Here is a 23103-nt window from a genome sequence, read left to right on the forward strand (position 1 = left end):
ATATCACACTGCTGCCTCCACTCCCAGTGGAATAATTCTCTATAACGGCTTAATTAAAAAGCAATCCTTTCCATCAACCTTTCCTTACTATCCTACTTTACACATAAGATTTTATTAGATTCTCATAGTGTAATGAAATAGATGTTATGCCCATTTTACAGGTGAAGAAACTGAGGCTTAGAGAGGTTACATGATCTATCCCAGGTCACACAGCAAATGAATTACAGACTCAGGATTGAAAATAGGTCTGCCTGGCTCTGAGGGCTGTGCTCTCAGCCATTGGCCAGGTCAGCTTTAAGGCCTCTCTAGTTCTTACACTACCTTGTTGACACTGCTGTAGTGTATACCACCCTATTCCACTTATAGGAGTCACGTGTGACCATCATTCCAGATATTAAAGTCCTTGTGGGCAGGTATTGTGACTCACTCCCTCAAAGATCTTGAGGCAGGTCAGGCACAGCAAGTGTGGGATGAATGAGCAAAACTGCTGACAGAGTTGTCTGCTGGGGACTGTAGTACAGATGAGTGACATTCATCATTATGGCCAACCTCTCACTTAAAGGGGGTTTCCATCCTGAGCCCACGTGACCCAAGGAAATAGTAAAGGGTGAGACTCCGCCAGAAGGAACAGCCCCGATAGGGTAGCTTCTCCTAGCATTTTAGGAGACTTGCCTGAACTTTTAATGTTATGCCCACGATCCCACAAGAGGCCCATTACTAATGAATTGTATTCAAATGGCTCCTCTCGGTGTCTGCGCCTGTCTTAGCTCTTGCCCATATCCCTTTTTATCCTGAAACAGCACACTGGCCCTGTTTTTGGCCAGAGGGATCCACAGATGCCCCTCCTGAAATGGGGTTCCACATCCACCATGCATGCAAACCAGACCTGGGGTGTTCTGCATGAGCAAGTTCTGTGTTCTGCCCTTAGACCCATGCTTCCAACCCACTGAAGATGCTGCATCTTTTCTGCCCTGCCCCAAAGCCTGTCCTTCTAAAGACAAACGTCGTATCATTTTGCAGCTTGGTTGTGAAGTCAAGTGACACTCAACAGACACTCTTTATCTATTTTGACTCTTGAGTTTTTGCCCAAGATAAGCACATTGGGTTTCTCTTTAAAAAGTAACAGGCAGATAAATTCTGAGAGTATGAAACAGGCGAATGCTGGGCATGTATTTTGTTCTGCTTTGGTGAAAAACCATTCTGATAGTTTAAGAATGGGGGCAGTTAGGGATGAGTGGATTCTACACCATAATAAATTTAGGGTGAAGGATCACGAGAGGGAATAATGGCAGAATGGAGACTGGGTCTCAGAGGTTACTAAGTGCACACCCAATGACATTGATGTCATATTCTTGGACAGGAAGTGCCGAATTGGTGAAAGAAATCGCTGGGTGCTCCACACACCTCACTGGATCTGAATGAACCCTGGTTCGGCCCCCTTCCTCCATGACAAGAAGGAGAGAGATATGGACATTTCTACCCATTTCACTATAAAAAATATCTTGTAAGTTTCATAGCAACCGGTGAGCTTGTCTCTATTTGTTATTTAGGAAGCAGGAAAAATAATTTTAGGATAAAATGTATCATAATAGTTGTCATCATCATTTCATCATTACTTTGCAGAATTGTGTTGGAGAAATTCTAGCTGGAAATAGTGGAACACGGACCAAAGCCTTTGAGAAGGCTATTTCTGGCACAAAACCCTGAAGCTACTTGTTGGAAGTCACTGAGGCCATATCCTTTACCAACATGCTGAAGGTGTCAAATGATTTTCATGTCCTCCCCTGACCCCCTACTTATACCCTCACAGAGAGGAAGTTGTGGGAAAGAAATACTTGAGGAAAAATTGGAGAGCAGAGAGAGGGGTATCATCACTGCCCATCAAGTGAATTTCCCCCCATGTTTTTTGGCCGGAGGAATCCAGAATGGGGATCAACATTGTTACTGTAAACTCAAGACCTCTTCTTCATCCTGTCTTTTCCAGCTCTTAGTTTTCTGCTGTCATTTTGGCACTCTGTTGCCTTTAGAGTAGCGTGGTCTATTTGGATCCAGAAAGCCTACTCCTCTGCTGTGGCCAATGATCACTTATAGACTGCATCGGAGGAGAGAAACTAACATGGGAAATGTGCAAACAAAAGGGCTGTGAGACACTGGCTTTCTTTCACCTGGTAATTTACCTGCACATTCTGGGTTGTCTTCATTAAAGTTGATTGCGAAGTCATGAGAGACCTAGACACCAATTAAAATTATAAAAAGGAAGGAAGGAGAATTACAACTTTAATCCAGGAAGGAGGCACTGGAAGGAAGAGTCTGCAAACAAATGCTCATTCCATTCATTAGGTGTCAAGCCGCAGGAACCATTTTAAGGCTTCACAGAGTCAGTCTGAGATGGAGGGTGAATTCTAAGCTCCCCGTGGAGCTGAGGTGACAGGAAATTTTTCTAGAATCAGATAAATGCTGGCAGGAGGGGAGAATAATGTATATAAAAAATGCCAAGATAAGAGTTCAGAAAAAAAAAAATGTAATCCCAGAAACAACTGGCCATAGACTGGAGGCTTAGATTGGGCTGAGCTCTGCTTGGACCCAGTGATTTAAAAAAAAGGTAACTTTGACCCGTTTGCTCAAAGTGGTGATGGTGATAATAGCTCCCGCTAAGCTGTTGACATTTAAAACTCATTCTAACATACTATGCAGAGCTATAGGACAGCAGGATTTGCCCATATATGCAGGTAAAAGAGACTCTACTTTTGGAAAAGTGATAAAATCACGATATCTTGTAATATTCCAACACAGATTCCTCTACCTGCCAGGACCTATCACAAGGTGACATGTTTACTACTTTCTTTCTAAAATCTGGTAAAACAGGAGGGCTGTCCTGGCACCTGGACATTATGGGGTCATTTGGGATTTTACAGAGACTCGCATTTCAAATGTTATTTCCAAGCCCTGGCTCTCTTGGGGGCTAGAAAATGGTCATTAGTTATTGTGTTAAAAGACCCCTCTTCTCTTTGTGGGAGGTCAGAGCCGATGCTGTTGGTGCCTGGCCCACATTCCCCTGCCCTTGGCTCTCCCAGGTTAGTCAGTTGGCTTCCATCTACTTTACTTGCTTTATTTACCTTAAGTTTTCTCGAGTCTCCAGAGCCTGCTTTTTTAAAAATTTAATATATTTTTATTGATTTCAGAGAGGAAGGGAGAGGAAGAGGGAGCTAGGAACATCAATGATGAGAGAGAATCACTGATTGGCTGCCTCCTGCACACCCACCACTGGAGATTGAGCCTGCAACCCAGGCATGTACCCTGACTGGGAATTGAACCTCAACCTCCTGGTTCATAGGTAGACAGACACTCAACCACTGAGCCACACCAGCCGGGCTCTAGAGCCTGCTTTTGGCAGACTACAGGTGTTGGGGAATTAATGTTGCTCGTGAGCAGCCCTTCCTTAGTGGCTGACAGGACTTGGTGTATCAGTACCCAGCCCACTTATCCTTGGGGTCTGTGTGTGTTCCACAGTGTCTTCTAGGGTTCCCAGCAAGATTCAGCTCCACTGCCCACAGAGCTAACTGACTTGTTAGGATTCCCTATGTCCACTTCCTCTCACTTCCTCATTCTCTATTAAGGTTTCCTCCACCTCTCAAATAATTGCATCCAAATCCTCCTGTCTCAAGGCCTATTCTAGGGAGAGTATAGGCAAGCTCTGAGGTTTTTCCCAAAGAAATAAATCTCGATGACCTTATAAACTCGCTGGGGGCAACCAGCTGCTGAGGCCATCAGTGCCTGTCTGGGGCAGAGGGAAAATTAGGCCTGGAGCAGAGTGAGGAGATGTGAGGGAAGCCTGTTAGGACAGCAGGAAGAATAAGTTGGCTGAAGGCATGGTGAGCATAAGGACTTCAAGAAACATCAAAAAGGATAAGTTACACCAGGAGCGGGACCAGGCAGATGTCATGGATGAGAAAAGGAGGCCTGGAACAAGGTGTTCTCAGCCCTACTGGGCCACCTGAGACCAGAAGACTACCAGGTGGGGATGCGGTGGGGGATGCTCCAGCATCTCTTGGTAGTAGGACTGGTGGTTGTTGACGTGCATTCCAGTCTTGAGGTGCAACAGTTCAGCACCCACCTGACTACATTCCGGAGCTGATATCCGACCTGAAGGGGATTGTATCTCCTCAGCTCTGCCTAATTCTGGTTGTGTAATTTCTCTCTCTCTCTTTTTTAAAATTTAAATTCTTTATTGTTTAAAGTATTACATAAGTCTCCTTCCCCCCCCCGCCCCTCCCATTGTGGTTGTATAATCTCTTAATCTTAGTCTTTCCAGGCCTTTTAATGTTTCCAAAGAAACCAGAAATCTGACATTTTATATGAAATTGCCTAAATCTTAAAAAACATGTGTGTGTCAAAAACTTGTATGCATATATACATACTAGAGGCCTGGTGCATGAATTCATGCACAGGTGGGGTCCCTAGGCCTGGCCGGCGATTGGCCAATCAGGGCCAGGCCAATTGGGGCTTGCTGGCAGGGGGAAGGGATGGGGAGCAGGAGGTTGGCCAAGGCCCTGAGGAGAGAGCTGGCCCTTGGACCCCTGGGAAAGGGACCGCATTCACCGCCATCCACTTCCAGTTCCCCATCCCAGCCTGGGGCCCAAAGGCCCTGGTGGGGTCAGAAGAGAAGGCGATGGTCACCAGGCTGGGCATGGAAGGAACGGACACCGGATGCCGACACCGCCAGCCATGGGAGGTTGGCTGTGGGAGTGCACTGACCACCAGGGGGCGGCTCTCTAGTGTCTGCCCCCTGGTGGTCAGTGCGTGTTATAGTGATTGGTCGACTGGTCGTTCTGGTCATTCAGTCATAAAGGTCGCTTAGGCATATATATATACACACACATACACACACACACATACATAACCCATGGACATGAAAAATAGGGTGGTAAAGGCCTGGGGCAGGGGGTAGGGGGCAGGGGTGGGCTGGAAGGAATTAATAGAGGAAAAAACGGGGACATATGTAATACTTTCAACAATAAAGATTTAAAAATTTAAAAAAATTTGTGTGTCAACTATCATACATTTGTGGCTCAAATAATGTCTACAGGCCACCAGTCGACAACTCCTATTCTGTATTCTTCCTTCCCGTGTGCTCTATTTTCAACAAATGCTTCTAGAATTCTGTAGGCATGCCCAGCAGGGAGGCCAGGGGGGAATACAAGGCAGACAAGGAGGACAGGTGAGGGGACACGCCATTCCATCTACTGTTCTCTCAGCAGCACAGGGAGAGGGATTCTCTCTTTCAAAAAGGGCACAGAAGGGGAAGGGCCTTGGTCTGGCGGCTCTGGTGTGGGAGTAAATGTTGCCATCTGACTCCTGCCATGCAACTCAGATACAGCCAGTAAAAGAGAAGTTGATGATTGGACAGTGTTGCCTGCACTTAACTTGGACCTCAGAGGCCTGGACGAGGCTGGGGTAGGAACCCTGCTGCCCCTCCAAGGCCCTCCCACCTGGGGAGTGAGTTCTCTGTGAAATGTCCCACAGGAGCATCTGGTATACCAGTAGGGTGCACATCTCTCTTTGCACAATCTTTGCCTTCTCTGAGTCATGGGAATAAGTATTAAAACCAAATCAGTTTGATGATTGTGGGGGTTAGGGTTGGGGGTGGAAGAGGGTATAGGGGGGATAAATGGTGATGGGAAAAAATAAAATAAAGAAGAAAACAAAAGAAAACATATCCTAAAAGCAACAACAAAACCAAATAGGATTCCAATGCCCTCATAGGAAGCTTTTAGTTTCTCAATTTTCTAAGCCAGAGTGGTTCTATCTTAGGACTTTTCTGTGTCTTTCACACAAGACTGGTGCTCAGAGAGCTGGGATGGGGGGGTCTGTGGACTTCATTGCCATGGACTGCCTCAGTTGGTATTATCAATAGGATCTTTCTCTAGAGTAGCGGTTCTCAACCTGTGGGTTGCGACCCCTTTGGGGGTTGAACAACACTTTCACAGGGGTCACCTAAGACCATCAGAAAACACATATATAATTATATATTGTTTTTGTGATTAATCACTATGCTTTAATTATGTTCAATTTGTAACAATGAAATTGGGGGTCACCACAACACGAGGAACTGTATTAAAGGGTCGCGGCATTAGGAAGGTTGAGAGCCACTGCTCTAGAGGATAGCTGAATAGATATGTTTTGAGCCACCAAAGATCAACATTCTCTGAGTGTTTTCTCTATATCTGTAGGAAGCTAAGCAATAAATACTTTTATTTAGACCTCTGAGAAGAACAATTAGAATACCAGGAGATTGGGTTTTATCAAAAGACAGGGTCTGAGGACCTAATCTCATGGGTTCTGAAGACCCTTTCTGAGTCTTTGGGCCCTAGTTACATAATTATATCGAGGGCCAAAGAACAGAGACTCCTGGGAAGGAAACTCAAATTATCCTTTGGCGACAGCAAAGCATCTCTACTCACTCACCGTGTACTCTGGGGGTATCCTGGCACCAAATCCAAAGGCTGGGAACATTTTGTCACTGAAATAAAGAAAAGAAGTTGCTTTATTTATCATCTAATGAGGAAGAAAAACATGAACCTGCATCACCTCATCCAGGATGTGGCTATGCCAGGTGCTGACTCATGCTTCTTGATTATCTGTGGTGATAGGCAATAGCTTGGATAATCAAAATCAAGGAATCATCCTCAGAGTTCATTCCAGTCATTAGTCTGCAACTTCTTCCTTACTTCTGGCTAGATTTGATACCAAGGAGTGAAATGGCCCCAGGATTTCCGCCCCTCCCCTCCCCCAGTATTCTGTCTCCTTTGAAAAGATCATGAACTAGGTAACTCCTATGGTTGACTGCTAGATATATGCTATCTTTTTAAATCGTTTTAGGGAGAGATTATTATTCCAGTGGGGAAATGCCTTGGGAAGTGAAATCCAAGATCATGCTGCGAGTTAGAGCCAGGGTTCAAATTCAGACAAGCCTGAATCCACAGGGCTATTAAAAAGCAGTGGAAAGCTTGACAGAACTTGGTTTCATCTACAGAACTCATTGTATCCACTTCTTTATCGCATACAAGCAGCAATAAATTGTTTACATGTCTTTTCTTGTCTCCTGAATTCAAAGGAATGCTGTTTTTTGTATTCATATCTTTATATTTCTACTGCCTCTCTCCCTCAAATTGCCCCTTGCCCCTATCTTCAGGATAATGCTTGTCATAGACTGTGTGCTCAATAAATATTTAATGATGAGATAGTGCATGAATTGAATCATTAAGATGTGGCCATATAAGGAAGAAAAAATTCTTGTGAAAACCTATGAGAGTCACATATATGTCTTTTGGCTTGGTTTTTCTTATACAACTTGAAATTTCTCCCAATTTATTCATTTGTGTATGTGATATCTTAACTCTTAACTATGCTAGGCAATGCATGTACTTATTTAATTTTTTAAAAAATATATTTTATTGATTTTTTTACAGAGAGGAAGGGAGAGAGATAGAGAGTTAGAAACATCGACGAGAGAGAAACATCGATCAGCTGCCTCCTGCACATCTCCTACTGGGGATGTGCCCGCAACCCAGGTACATGCCCTTGACCGGAATCGAACCTGGGACCTTTCAGTCCGTAAGCCGATGCTCTATCCACTGAGCCAAACCGGTTTTGGCTAATTTTTAAGCAACCCTTGAAGTTTCACCTACTTAATATTCCCATCTTACAGATGAATAAACTGAGTCTCGGAAAGACTAAGAAAGTCTCAGTCTTCCCAGGGAGGATTGTGTGATTCCAAAGACCCATACTTTTTCTATTATACCATTATAATGTAATGGTTATATACAGCATTAAATATGATTTCCTTCTGTCACTTCTAGCAACAAGCCCATCTTTCCCCACCAGACAACAAATAAGACTATCCTTAAGCAAATTTTGTGCTGTCAGAGGATTGTTGCAATAGGGGCTCTGGCTTATTGCTATTGTCAGAGGGCGTGTCCTCCTCATGCCATTTACCTCTTACTTTCTCTCCCATTAAAAAACAATTCCTTCTTGTCTTAGTGCCTTGTAGTTGAAAAGAAAAGAAAATCCAGGGTAGTTCTCAGTGTCCCTGAGCATCTCTGTAAGCAAAAGGGACCCTCCTAGCCCCTGAGGCTGATTGAGAAGTCAGATTCTCACCCATGCCCTATCTGTCTGATTTAAAGATAATTAGTAGCCAATAATGGCTTTGATAAAACTTTACCAAAACACAGCCAGTTTGATCAAACTTTGGGATGCAAGGAAGCCAGAATTCTTTGAAATTGAAGTCTGAATTCTCTGGAAAATGACCAGCTCCTCTTTTTCCTCACTGTTGTGTAAATATGAGCTTTGTGGGACATTGCATCTAGTGTGTATTAGAAAAGGTATTAATGCGGATAAATGAAAATTCACAACAGCTTATAAAGGATTAGCCACAGCTTTGAGAGAGAGAGAGAAAAAAGTTCTGATCCTTGGAAATACTTGGCTTCAGCAATTCGTCCTTACCCACAACAAGGGCGAGGAGGTGTGGGAAGGAATATGTCTTGGAATTTCAGAGGTATTTTCTAGGTAAGTCTGGAAGAAAGCTTTCCTGGAGGGAGGATGGATCTTGGTTCTTCAAACTCACAGAAGGTTCAGAGTCAAAACAGAGACACCAAGGGGGCACCACACCCTTAATTTTCTTCTCTAATGAGTTTAGGAGGGGTGTGACCCAATATTCTATCTATTTCTTTTCCTTTTGTTTTTGCATTGATTTGTAGAGAGAGTAGAAGGGAGGGGGAGAGATAGAGAGAGAGAGAAACAGCGATGTGAGATATGAGAGAGACATATTGATTGGACAGGGCTGGGGATTAAGACTACAACCGAGGTACATATCCTTGACTGGAATTGAACCTGCAACCCTTCAGTCCATGGGCTGACACTCTATCCACCGAGCCAAACTGGCCAGGGCTTCCATCCATTTCTAATCACCAAACCAGTGTTCTAGCCTTAATGACATTCCTTTATACCTTCTAAGCCACCCAGGGGAATGTGAAGTTTGCTGAGCACGATGTACTGTTGTTATGTAACTGAGTTTGAAGAGTAAGGAGGTAGAAAAAATGCCTCACCTACAAGAGAAATAATTAATGAGCCAGGAGGACAATTCTCTGAAGTTAGCCATCACAAAGATTAGCTAGAGTCTAGCTAATAAACACACTAAAGGAAAAATTTCAAGCCTACGCACAATGGATCCGAACATTGCTCTTCCAGATTAAAAGTAAAAACGAGGCATAGAGGAGTCTTATGTAAGAGGCAAGGGAAGGGAAGTTGCACACATAAGTGAGCATCAGCAGGCCAGCTCGTCAAAGAACTCGAGCCCTGGCTGGTGTGGCTCAGTTGGTTAGACATCACCCTGTGCATCAGGGGGTTGACGGTTTGATTTCAGGTTGATGTTTCTCTCTCTCTAAAAATCAATTTTTAAAATCTTAAAGAAAAAGAACTTGAGATTGGATCCACTTAGTATTGAGTGAAGGGGGCCATTTAGCAACTATTGGGAAAATGATTGGTGAAACCTGACAATACGGAAAATTCAGGGGCATATCACCACATTGGTAAAGGCAATATTTCTTACTATTGGGATAGAATAGTACAAAATGCACTAAAAGAGCTTGTGGTCTGCAATGCTAGTGAGCCTGCTGTCCTGGACTTCCTAGAGCAGTGGTTCTCAACCTGAGGGTCACGACCCCTTTGGGGGTCGAAGGACACTTTCACAGGGGACGCCTAAGACCATCGGAAAACACATATATAATTACATATTGTTTCTGTGACTAATCACTATGCTTTAATTATGTTCAATTTGTAACAATGAAATTGGGGGTCACCACAATATGAGGAACTGTATTAAAGGGTCACGGCATTAGGAAGGTTGAGAACCACTGTCCTAGGGAATGGCCATGGTCTCCAGATGGAAGATTCATTCTCAAACACCATTTTCACCTTCCCTGTTAGGAAGGCTTTGAGATAAAGGAAGAGGTTAATAAAAATAAGGAGAAATTAGTGCACAAGAAAATGGAGATGAACTCCGAGCAAATGGCATTTCAGAACACCTAGACATTTAGTAAAACAGTGGTTTTAAAACTGGGGTACATGGAAAGGTGGAAATGCAAAGTCCTACTGTGGATATGAGAGTATTTTTTTTTTTCTTTTAAAGGAAATCAGTGTTCAGTTTCTCAACTTCCCTATGTATTCTTTGCTGAAATTATCTTCTGGGAAAACCTGTGATGGAAAGACCTATTCTCCACTCCCACCTTCCCTTTCACAATTACCCTTCTCCTTCACCCATTCTGAATCTTAACCACCACAGTGCCTTGTTCCAGGCACTATAGTGATTAAGATTCAGAATGTAAAAACTCTACAGCAGCAGTTCTCAACCTGTGGGTCGCGACCCCTGAAAATACATCCTGCATATCAGATATTTACATTACGATTCATAACAGTAGCAAAATTACAGTTATGAAGTAGCAACGAAAATAATTTTATGGCTGGGGGTCACTACAACATGAGGAACTGTATTAAAGGGTCGCGGCATTAGGAAGGTTGAGAACCACTGCTCTACAGGAACAATTCTAAATGAAAATGATTCACTAGGAAACAAATCCTTTTGCAAGTCAGGTAGTTGCCAATTTTTGCTTTAAAAAATTGTAAGAGGTGCTGATGTCAGATGGTAGGTGGTTAAAAATATATTTTGCTAACAGACCATTATATGATTTTTGATATGTAACTTAGAATTGAATAGTACTTCTAGTAAAACTCTTTCTATTACCACAAACTTATTTATAAGAACAAGTTCCCTTAGCATTCACATTGATAAAACAAAATTTGGATTAAAATTGACACTAGATTTTCCCATTCTAGTAATAGTTGGTATTCATCTATAGATTAGTAAACTAATGAAAAAACCCCAATCTGTTTCATTAAGAGTTTTTATAGGCAATACTTAGATATTAAAGTTTGTAACATATTTATGTTCTTTTGATGAATTGTGCATTAATAATGATTATAGTAAACACTCAACTAGAAGATGTTTTTAAATATTTTGAATATTTTCATCACAGGAAATTTAAAAATTTATATTCATATATTTATGATAGAAATGTATGATATAGTGGTCAATAAAAGAATTTCAAAACAAAATTTGGGGAACATTATGATGAAATCCTGTGGGGGAAGGAATGGAAATATGAGTTCACGAGAAAGAAAGAATAAGATTCTCAACTCCAAATGGAAAGCTTGTTCATGCATTGTAAAATGGATGATGGTGGGTATCAAATAGCTATGGCATTAGGTTCTCCTGGACGCATTCACAAAGTTATGTAAGAATTTTATTTTAAATGTCTATATTTATAATACACTAGAATCTTCATTCTTTGTCACTATTAAACTCATGATGGAAAACATTAGATTTCAATGTAAAAATGTGTGAAGGTTATGTATTTTTATAAAATTCCTTTTTAGGGGTGAGTGTGTGTGCACACACAAGCCAATTTTTTAAAGGTCATTGGTCCGAAATTACCTTTATATTTGACACACTAGTTCTTTTCCCTGTTGTGTATGGTTTATTTTTAAAAAATAAATTAAGAGTATTAAAGATAATAGCCTCTATTATTCATTGAATATTTACAACAGGCAGAACCTGCGCTAGCTACTTAATTTTATTCTTTTTGCTAAATAAATTTATTTTTTTAAATCTTATTTTCCAATTAGAGTTGACATTTGATATTATTTTATACTAGTTTTAGGTGTACAGCATAGTGGTTAGACAATTGTATAACATACAATCTCCATGATAATTCAAGTACTCACCTAGTACCATGTATAGTTATTTCAATATTATTGACTATATTTCCTATGCAGAACTTCACATCTCTGTGCTAGCTAATGACTTAATATCTAATCCTTACAACTACTCTGCAAGGGAAGTTAAATAAATCTTCAATTTGCAATCAAGGAAACCAAGGCCTGGGGAATGTCAACCTACGGAGAATAGAGGCAGCAGAGCTGGGGTCTGAGCGCAGGTCCACCTGTCACCAGGACCCAATGCTCTTTCTATCACTTCTATTGACTACCCTTCCCAGGAAGCTTGGTCTGGTCTAATGACTCAGAATATCAAGAGTAAGTTCATCCATGTTCTAAAAGCAACAAAGGACAGAATTAGCAGAATTCACCGCCATCCCCAGGAGGCCCTCCTTGACCACCTTCCCACAGAAGAAAGAGCTAACCTTGCCCTCCTCATGCAGTCCCCATTCTAACGAGGGACGAAGCTGCTCTGGCCACGCTGGGCTAGGATTTATTGACAGGCCTTTCTCTCCCATGAGATTGTGAACCACTTGGGGGGAAACTGTTCTTTCATTCATTTCTGTCTGTCTTTATGGCCCCACATGAGGTGCCTGCACCTAGAAGGTCCTGCACAGGCTCTTAGCCATTCCAGTGGACCCACCTCTCCTGACCGAACTCCGGGTCTCAGCTCTGGATACCCGTTAGAATGAAAATTCCTGATTCCCCAGGATGCACACCAGCCTAACGAAATCAGAGTCTCTAGGGTGGAGCCAAGGCATCAGCATATTTTACAACTCCCCGAGTGGTCCCAGCGTGCGGCCATGGTTGAGACGCACTGACTGGAGTTGTTAGGATGGAACAGGTATCATTATGGTCTTAATCTGTCTTCTGATTTTTATCCCTGTCCTCCACACTCAAAAACCACTCAGATTGGCTTTTAGTTCTAACCTTGCCTCCTCATACTGTACCCAGCACATCGTGGAAGAAGCCTGCTGCCTCGATTTCTGATGTCCTTGTCTCATTCTGGGGAGGCCACATCTATAACATGGCAGTCTGTACTTCCAAGCAATGCATTCAGTGTCTATCCTCTCTTGATGGCAGATAGACCAGCCTTCTTAATAGAGGATATTGCAGGGGTCAAAGACACATCTCAATGGGTCCAGGGGCGGATATCATCTTGGTCTTGAGCAGTTGGAGGAGACCAGGTTGTTGACAGGAACTGGGCAAGTGCTACAACCAGCAGGGAATATATGAGCTGTGCATTGTGGGCATGCATGTGCATGTGCACGTGCACATGTGTGAATGTGTGCACGTGCATATGTGCACACGTGTGTGTGCCTGTGTACATCTACGTGCATGTACACGTGTGTGCCTGTGTGCATGTGTGTGCTTGTGTTTGTGGAGTCACCTAGGAGAGAATGAGTGGTGGTGTCTCCCAGGGGCACAGACACAGAACAGGCTGGCAGGATTGCCTTCTGGGTTTGAGGACCAGACATCTGGAAGGAGCTGTCCCTCAAGGCCACCCCGAGAAGAGCTTTTGCAATTCTCTGGAGCTGTTCTACTTCACGGATCACCTCGTAAGGACCTGTTAGCAATGACTGTACAAGACAGAAAGAAACCCCTTGGCTGTCAGAGGCTGGGAGGAATTTCTAAGGCTCCTGGGGATTGAAAACCTCTGTGTCGCGGCAGGAGGGGGAACAGTGCCTTCTGTCAGTTTTTGTGCAAGTGTTTCTTTTTGAGCATCAACCCCACTGACTTTGATGTGAGAAAAAATAATTCCAAAGTCCAGACTTGAAATTCCCTGACTCTGCCTGTCTACTGCCTATCCGCCCACACAAAGGAGAAACTGCGGGCACTTGTCAGTTTTCAAGGGAGCAGCTTGCTTTACACAGTCTGCAGGAGTCTTTGCAGAGTGCCCAGGCTTTTCAATCCTTCTTCTCTTCCTTAGGTGTTTGTTCATTTTTATGCCGAGCTGACACATACATATGCATATATATGTGATCCACTGAACCGATTTTCTTGGCCAGTTGGGGCCCATAACTTTAGTATTATCCTATTAAGGTGTTAAAAAGAATCATGATTTTTCACATAACCCCTAAGGTGTCAGATCTTATTTTTGTTCTGAACCTGTTATTTGGAAGGAATGCAAAATGCTCCCCAGACTCTGTCTGCCTCACATTATAAAGGGATAACAGCTCTAAAAGATGTGCGGGTCACTCCGATTAGAGGCTCCACATCTGGCCTGCAAGGAGACCGAGGAAACAGAGAGGTTTAGCATCTTGTTCCAGATCACCCAGCAAGACTGCCAGGGGCCACAGCGAGGGTGCTGGCCGGCAGCATCTGATTTTCAGACAACCCACCAGCCTTCTCTTTGGAATTCATTTTCACACAACCTTCTCTCCTGCCGAATCAGAGTCAGCTCTATTATTAAGCACATGTTGTTTGACACATGTACCAAGTGCATTTACCTACTTTATCTCTTTTATAAGCACTTCAAGAATTTAAACGTTATTAAGATTCCTGAAGATATTTCCTCCCTTTCTCCTTATCTTTTATGTACATATTATTATCCTAGATTATTTGTGTGTGTGCTGGGAGAAAGTGACAGAGAGAGACAGAAAGTAGGGTGAGAATTACTGTTTTGGAGTGCTGAGTGTGTTTAGGAAGTTTCTGACAGTGGAGATGCAATTTGTCAGTCTTTTCTTTCTTTCTTTCTTTTTGGTAGAAATCTCCATATGCTATGAACCTCTTTAGGGATCCTCCCTGTATTGGGGCCTAAGGAAATCAGAGCTGAAAATCAAGTTATCTTCACACTCACTAGCTCAAGATTAAGTATAAAAAGTATCACTTCAATAAGGCCATGTAAATGTTGTTGCTCTCTGTTCTAAATGTTTAGGAGGGCAAGTGTCAGCAAGAGCCCATGTATTTAAAGCTCTTTTTATTTACTTTTTAAAAAATTGATTTCAGAGACAGGAAGGGAGAGAGAGACAGAGAGATAGAAACATCGATGATGAGAGGGAATCATACCCCCTACTGAGGATCGAGCCTCCAACCTGGGCATGTGTCCTAACTGGGAATCGAGTGCCATTGAACAACACTGGCTGTGCTGTTTAAAGCTCTTTGATTTTATTGGACTGTCCATTCATTCCAAAACTTCCCTCAAGCCCATCTGAGTTACTGGCAATGATCATGCCGAATCCAGAGACTCACCTGCAGGAAGGCACTGATGGGACCTGTCCTATTACCTGTCCTATTGGTTTTTGGCTCGTGCCATTTTCTATGGTGCCTGCGCTCATAGTTTTTTTTAAAACATGGTTATCATTAACTAGAGGCCTGGTGCACAAAAATTTGTGCACTCGTGGGGAGGAGGGGGGTCCCCCAGCCCGGCCTGTGCCCTCTCGCAGTCTGGGACCCCTCGGGAGATAACGACCTGCTGGCTTAGGCCTGCTCCCGGGTGGCAGAGGGCACGCCCAATCCCTAGGTGCAGCCCCTGGTCAGGCTCAGAGCTTCTATATTTGCAACATAGTACATAGTTGCTTAGAGTTGCAGCTGAGAGGCCAGCAGTGGCAGGCGGGGAACGTTGGAGTTCACCATCACTGGAGCAAGCAAGCCTCCTTGCTCGCTTCAGTGCATGGCTGCCGGCTGCCATCTTGGCTGACAGTTAATTTGCATAAGGATATGCTGATTAGCCAATGGCAAGGGTAGCGGTCATACGCTAATTACCATGTTTCTCTTTTATTAGTGTAGATTATGAGACTAGGCAGAACAGAAATCAGGCTGCCCCCTAAATTTTCTCTGAAATTGGAGGATAGAATTGCTTTCATTATTTTCCTGGCTTAAAAGGTCATTTAGTTGCTGCTCATTATTAACTAGGTTTGTTTTATAATCACAACAGGGAGTCACCTGGGATTTACCCATATTTATATTTACATTGGTTCTACTTCAAAAAGCTTTCTTGAACAAACACATGGACAACTTAATCTCAACCTGAAAATACTGGAAATGCAGAATAAATGAAATTTAATGTGATTTATGTAAATAACTTCTTATAGGGAATTATGTTAGTGGGAAAGGTCAGTATTTACCATCAAGTAAAAATAAATATAATACTCATCTGATCTCAAAATAATGTTTCCTACAACACATACACACACACACACACACACACACACACACACTTGATCAGCACATATAGGCGTACATGGGCAGACGCATACCCTCTGCTAAAGTTACCAATATCTTTAGAGGCCAGTGAAATACAGTGACTGTGAGCTTAAGCTATGGAGTGAGATAAATCTGGGTTCAAGTCCCGCCTCTGGCTGTGGGACAATTTCCCTTTTCTATTAAGTAATACCTACCACATAGGGGCTAATATGAGGACTAGATGCAATAATGTCCAATGAACAGCTGCTTTTCAAGCTCAAAAGTGCACTCAAATCATCTGGCTATCTTGCTAAAATGCAGATCCTGATTCAGTAGACCCGAAATGGGGGTTTGAGCTTCTAAGCTCCAAGGTGATGCTGCTAGTTCATGGACCAAACTCTGAGGAGCAAGGCACACATTAATACATTGGGAAACCAACATTGCTATCCAGTGGTTTTGCAAACCAAAGAAAGAAATCTGAGAAAAATAATATTTTTTTTCCTAATAACGATGGTGAACATGGCACGGACTTACTTTCTCTAAGTTTGGGGCAAGGTTTTATTCTGTCCCTGCATGAGCCTCTGGGTGATGAGTTGCTAGATTTAATTTTCATTCTTCTGCCGAGGACCAGCCAGGGGTCCTCAGAACCCACAGAGAGATGACGAGGCCTGAGCCGACCCAAAGTCTCGTACCTGTCATAGTCTTGACAAATCTCGCCTACAGCCACCAAGGCCTTCAGGTACTCGTTGGGCTGGTAAGGGTGGATGTAGTGCAGGGAACAGCTGTTCCTGGGGTCCCCGTTGGAGGCCGTGAAGTCTATAGCGACCTGGAAGAGAAAACAGGAGAATGGGTAGATTTAAAGTGAATGCACATCAGAGGAATTGTGATCAGCTACAGAGGGACATGGCCTGTGATGGGAAAAAAGTAGCATGTTACATACCCTGTCAAGGAGAGTTAGAGAAAAAAATTAATTAGCTTAAAATTAGCCATTTCTGTAGTCTTCAGTCCCCCGTCCCCCCCGTCCTCCCCACCCGCAATGCTCTCTCATCTCCCTTTCCAAAACCGAACTTGAGATTGGCATATAGGTCAGAAAGACCAGTTGCTGCTGATCCCTGTCACCAGGCAGCAAAGGCAGAATATCCTAATTCCCTAAGGAAGGTCTTCTATGCTCTTTGACAGGGCCACGCCATCTCTGAGCCATAATTAAAATCCCTTAGAGCCAAATTCTGTGCTAAAGATGTGGTTTATCTAAGGAAGCCATCGTCATATTTTCATGAATGGCCAACTGCCGAGCGATGTGCTGAAGTGGTTATAATACATTTTCTACAAGACGCAACTCTGTGTAAGGCACCCAGCTTTAATTCCCATTCACGGGAGAACTGCTGCCTACAGCAGAGAAGATGCCTGAATGTCATGGCACTGTGAGTGGGAAATGGAGAAGGGAAGTCTGTCTTGCCACCAAGTAGTCAATACCCTTGGACTTCTTAAATGTTTTCTGACCACCAACATCAGTATCATTTAAATTAAAATGGACTCACCCAATACTTTATAGCAAGAATAAAAATGCTTAAGCCTGAGGGTGCTGAACTGTGAAAGAACATTCCTTTTGATTCCCAACATCATCGCTGTTTAATAAATGGGAACCCAGTAAACGCCTCTCTAAACAATTGGGGTCTGGACAGGGAGGGCGGGATTACAATGAAAAGTTTTAGCGGAAGAGAGAAATGCTCATTTAGGGCTTCCCTTTTTCTTCAGCATTCAGCAGAATTGACTCACTGGCTCACTAATGACAGGAAGGCTCGCTTTCCCTTATGATCTTGTGGGCAGGAAATGTTATTTGTCTATTTGGCAAAATTCCATTAGAGAAAATCACTAGAATGTCCCCCTGGATTTATTAAGGTAAGAAATTATTTCTGGAAGGAAAGAGAAAACGTGCTCTCTGCTCTATTTATTCAGCTTCTAAGAGTAAAGTTGACAGGGAAAAAGTGTCCCCCATGTCTTATACTGTAACCTTGCAACAGAATCAAGTAACTGAAAGAGACCAAGCTAACTGTAATTTATTTACTTACAACCTCTTTTTTCTTTTTCAAAGTTATTTTTTAATCACTGATTTTACCTCCCTTTTCCTCTTACCCCTCCATAGGATTATTTTGAATATAAATTTAAGCAGGATTCAAATTCTATTGGCAGAATACCCAGATGTTTTCAGCAGGGAAGTACCAACTGATAAGGTGCTAGTACTACCAGTGTTTCATAAGGAAAGGTCATGTGAAGAAAGATGCAACAGTCCTTTCATGCCCCCTATCGATGCCCTTACTACAGCTAACAGAAGGAAGACTAGGGGGTAACCTTTGTTAAACCCCTACTCTGTGTTAGACACAACGCTAACTGCTCTACAGGCACTGTTACTTCATTTTCATAAAGACTCTGGGAGGTAGAGATTGTTATTCCCTTTAACTGATGAAGATCCTGATGCCCAAAGGTGATAAAGGTCATACAGGTCACAGAGGATGAAGCTGGTTTGAATGCAAGTCTATATGCTCCTCCTTTATACCAGTATACGCCTAGAGGACATGGAGGTCTGTAACCAACATCCTGAGATGTCTCATGGATATGTTTTATTCTTACCAGGAATGAAGGGGACTTGGCCAGGAAATAGGGAGACTAGCTAGGAGGTAACTACAGTTATTTAGGGGAAAGGAATGTCCTTGAATGAACATCTCTTTGTATTCAAAACAGTTGTAATAGGGCAATTGAAGTGTGTGTGTGTGTGTGTGTGTGTGTGCACTTGCACAACGGTGGTCAATTATGTTACTGAGGATGACTGGAGGTGACTTAAAAGGACCAGTAAAATCCAGTATCTTCTGAGATAGATTTCAACCAGAAGGTGAAAGCCAATCCACTTGGGGGGAAAAAAGAGAAAGACAACAAATCATTGTCCTTTTAATCAAGGACTGATGGCATGCTAGTTGTGGCTGTGTATGTGTGGCAGTGGGGGGTTAGATGGGGGCACTACATGTATCTGTGAACAAGAAGGAGGCGAAAGCACTCCAGAACCCACCCACAGGAACCCAACTAGACAGAGGTCCAAATATAGGCAGATAATTCCTGGAAGACTCCAAGAGGCACACTCAAGAAGTGCTTGAGAGACAGTGTTTGAAAAAAATAATATACCTAGAGGTCTCCTGGGTTTACTAAGCTCAAACACACAGGCGTTTTTGTCCTGATGAGACAAACATAAGCCATAATGGCTCCTCGCAGGTGTGTACACAGTGCTGGGAAGGCCAGGTGTAAAGCCACCTCTTTCTCTCCCACTGAAGAAAACATTTTAGAACTCCAGAGAATTGTGAAGAACCTGAGAATTTTGTTATGGAGATAACCTTGATTCTGCTCCAATTTACCTAAAATGCAAATCATTGGCAGGTGTGGAGACTTTATGAATAACAAGTATCTATGGCCCACCTCACGCCTTATTATGATGATGCCCTTCATCATAAATCACCACACTCCTCTCTCTACCAGTGCTTCTCCATGCTGCACGTGACCACTGTGCCATGTGCTGACTACCTGACTGAGTGCCAAGGTTCTCTGTGATGGCAGAGACATGCTGGTGTCTTGATATAAAACTAGTGAATGAAATCAGATAATATAAAGACCAGAGTGGAAAACCTCCATAAAAATGACAATGCAAGAGATATAATTGTTCCTCTTTTCTCCCCAGGTATGAGCAAGACCATCCAAACGTGTGGGCAACAAGTGGCAGCATCTGAGCCTAGGGACGTCACCTGAATGAGTATGCTGTGGTATTGGGAGAATGTCCAGATCAGCGGTTCTCAACCTATGGGTGGCGACCCCTTTGGGGGTCGAACGACCCTTTCACAGCAGTCACCTAAGACCATCGGAAAACACATATATAATTACATATTGTTTTTGTGATTAATCACTATGTTTTAATTATGTTCAATTTGTAACAATGAAATTGGGGGTCACCACAACATGAGGAACTGTATTAAAGGGTCGGGGCATTAGGAAGGTTGAAAACCACTGGTCTAGATGAACACACATAGATTTCGGCAATAATATATCAAACAAACACACACACACACACACACACACACACACACTCATACACACACACACACACACGGGGCTGGAACTAGGGTCAAGAGAGGCGACTTGGGAAGGCACTCATTCTCAGCTGAGCCTACATGTACACAACCTTGAGAGGGAGTGCATCCTTGAATGTTGCATCCTCAGTGCCTCTCTTGCCTCACCCTTGTCTAGCCCTGCTATGTCATTTCATTTCTACCAGCTCTTTATCCCCCTGCTTGGAATCATGCCCTTATGGGTAACAAGCCAGGGCAGGGCATAAATGATAGTGAGAAGGGGACTGTGATCGAAGAGGTGGCTTTCTACCAAGAATTCTCTGTGCTCTTTAGAGTCAGCATTAGTGAAAAGAGAACAGAGTGAAAGGTAAGGCTTATTTTAAAAAGCAACGGGGAGATTGTTAAAGATGGAATGACGTTGAGAAATAAAAGCCAGCAACTGACTGAAGAATGCCAGGATAGAAAGTGAAGGGGATTTGGTGACTGATTAAATGTGGAATTGGATGCCACGTAGGGAAATGGAGCAGCCAGATTTCCTTGGGGTTGGAGGCGCTGACATCTTGAGGACAGTGGAACAACTGAAGATCAGTGTTAGGTGGTTGGTACCGGGCTGTCTGTACTTGGGGGTGCTGTCCAGACATACAACATACCTGAGGGGAATTTTACTCCTTTACTGCAGGCAGCCTCTGGGGTTTCCACGTTTCCCCTGGGGATGGCCTCCATGTCTGACAACCACAGAGGCTCCTCCAGCTCAAGAGATTCTGATAGAGCTTTGGGGAAGGGGTATAAACTTAAATACTACCTAATGGATAAAGAAATAAACCAGTGATCCTTACCACCTACCCCATTCTGTAGTTCCCATTGCTCACAACAATATTTTATCATTTGACTAGACAGCAATGGACACTCTTAAGTACAGGGCAATTAACAATTTTTTCCTGGTAAGTGACGATTTCTAAAGCCTCCTGGTGGAGTGGGAGAAAAAATATCTATCTCCAGGAGGTGGCTTTCTACCAAGAATTCTGTGCTCCCCAGAGGCAGCATTAGTGAAAAGAGAACAGAGTTAACGGTGAGGTTTATTTCAAAAAGAAACAGGGAGACCGTGAAAGATGGGATGGCGTTGAGAAATCAAAGCAAGCAAATGCCTGAAAAATACCAGTTTGTGGAGGTGGCTACTGATGCCCGGTGCCCTGAATGGAGTGAGCTTGCAGAGCACCACTGTGTCATTTTCTGATGGGAAACATTTATTGACAAAAGCCTATGGTTGCTGGTATGCTCTCCAATCTTCTCAGTGGGCAGCCCGAGAACAGGCGCCCGCCCATGACTCTTCCCTTCTGCCCAGGAAGCATTCCCCCCCCACCCCCCCCGCCCCCGCCTGCTCCCGTCCCCCTCTCTCTCATCAGTAAGCAGAGCTCTGGAGCAAGCTTGGCAAACCTGGTAGAGTAGGATGCAAAATGCTCCCTCCGTGGCACCAAGCCCCCAGCACCTGGAGCTGCCTTCCAGAAGGGAATGATGACACTTTGTCTTTGGATTTTTAAAAATTTCTTAATGTAATGAGCCTATTCCTTGGATCCCCTCCCTGTCTGTGAAAAATGGGCCATTTGGGACCCTCTGGATGTTTTCTAAGGGAAACTGTGGTGAAGCAACCTCAGCAGTTGCCTAATCTCTCTGCAGTCAACCACGCAGTCAACCTTTGCAATGACACCTGCTGGGGTAGCTTTTTTCAAATTTTACTCGTACGCAATTAGGACCTATACTGTTTAGTTTGAACCATTTCTTAAATGATAGGTTAAATTCTTGTGCTTTTCTATTTCCTCCAAACTCCATAGCGGTCAAAGAAATAGGAACCTAGATTAGATGGAAAAGACCCCTGAGGTTATTTCCTGGAAATTGCCAAGCCTTCCCCTCCCTCTTCAACCCAGGGCTCATTCTTATTTCTCAGAGGTCTACACCAGAGCTGGTCAGTGTTTCATCTGGGATATAACATAAAGATTTAAAGCTTAAACTAGGACAGAGGATGCCCTAAATGTGTCAGGGTTAGAAAAGATTTCCCAAGAGAACCTTCAACAGGTGATCTTTTTTTAAGGTTCAAGGTTAATCAAAGAGAAGCCATACTTAGCTTATAATATTATATCACATTATATTATTAAAATCCAGATTATAAAATCAGAGATAAAAAGAAAGCAATGCCATCTTTAATTTCTAAAAACTACAAATAATGAAAATGGTCATTTGAGAATAATAAGGAAAAAAAGATTTTTTTGGGGGGAGGTCACATGAACCACTTGAAAATCTGATGCAAAATCTATATGCTCTCACTGGAAAACGCAGACACCCAATTCTGCACACAATTCTGGGAGGTCAAGGGCACTCCTGAGGACAATGCTTGTCACCCAAAGATTCCACTAGCCTAGTAAGTCATATTTCCTTTTTATTTTCCTTTCTAGTTATTGCCTACACAGAGACAAGTGTTTTACACATTTTACGTAATTGTAATCATAGGGTGGCTCTGCTTTATATTCCTTTTTTTTTTTCACTTAGCACAATGTCATAAACATCTTCCCATGTTATTCCCAATCATTATAATTTTCATTTAAAACGGCCTTGCCATAGTCCACTTAAAGGAGGTACCTTGATTTACATAGCCATTATCTTACTGTTGGACATATAAGTTGCTTACAACTTGTTTCTGTGAAAATCTGCTTTACAATGAACATTTTCCTGCATCTGGAAAAGCAATAACTTTCAAAGGAAACATTTAATTCTTTTCCCATTCTCTTTCCAAATACCTTCTGGTGTCTGTCTCTTCTGAGCTGTCTATAATTTTGTATTTTGTGCATGAAATTCTAGTATCTAGTTTTATTTTTAGCTGCTGTGCCATGTGCCAAACATACTGAACTCAATCTCTCTCCCTGTAGCCTCTGTTTCACCTGCGCCCACCTCCTCCACGACTGTGAGGAGACAGTTGCCTTCAAGTTCTTATGACTCGAGGATTCACAGGAGGAATAAGGATTGTCCTCAAGGGTGCCCTTGACCTCCCAAA

The 23103-nt window shown here is 43.0% G+C and overlaps 1 protein-coding gene across 6 annotated transcripts in view; it reads right to left on the reverse strand.

The window, feature by feature from the left end:
* Window positions 1-23103, reverse strand: part of CPNE4 (copine 4) — a 343236-nt gene that overhangs the window by 11289 nt on the left and 308844 nt on the right. For all 6 annotated transcript variants that reach the window (XM_070433398.1, XM_070433397.1, XM_070433401.1 and 3 more), the window contains 3 exons: window positions 16647-16780; window positions 6466-6520; window positions 2178-2229 (listed from right to left, as the gene is read on the reverse strand). In XM_070433398.1, coding sequence (XP_070289499.1) covers window positions 2178-2229; window positions 6466-6520; window positions 16647-16780 — 241 coding nt within the window. The remainder of the gene's footprint in view (window positions 1-2177; window positions 2230-6465; window positions 6521-16646; window positions 16781-23103) is intronic.

Source organism: Myotis yumanensis, unplaced genomic scaffold (assembly GCF_028538775.1).
Source record: "Myotis yumanensis isolate MYYU_CA2020_CCGP unplaced genomic scaffold, mMyoYum1.0.hap1 SCAF_14, whole genome shotgun sequence".
In the NCBI taxonomy this organism is placed as follows: Eukaryota; Metazoa; Chordata; class Mammalia; order Chiroptera; family Vespertilionidae; genus Myotis; species Myotis yumanensis.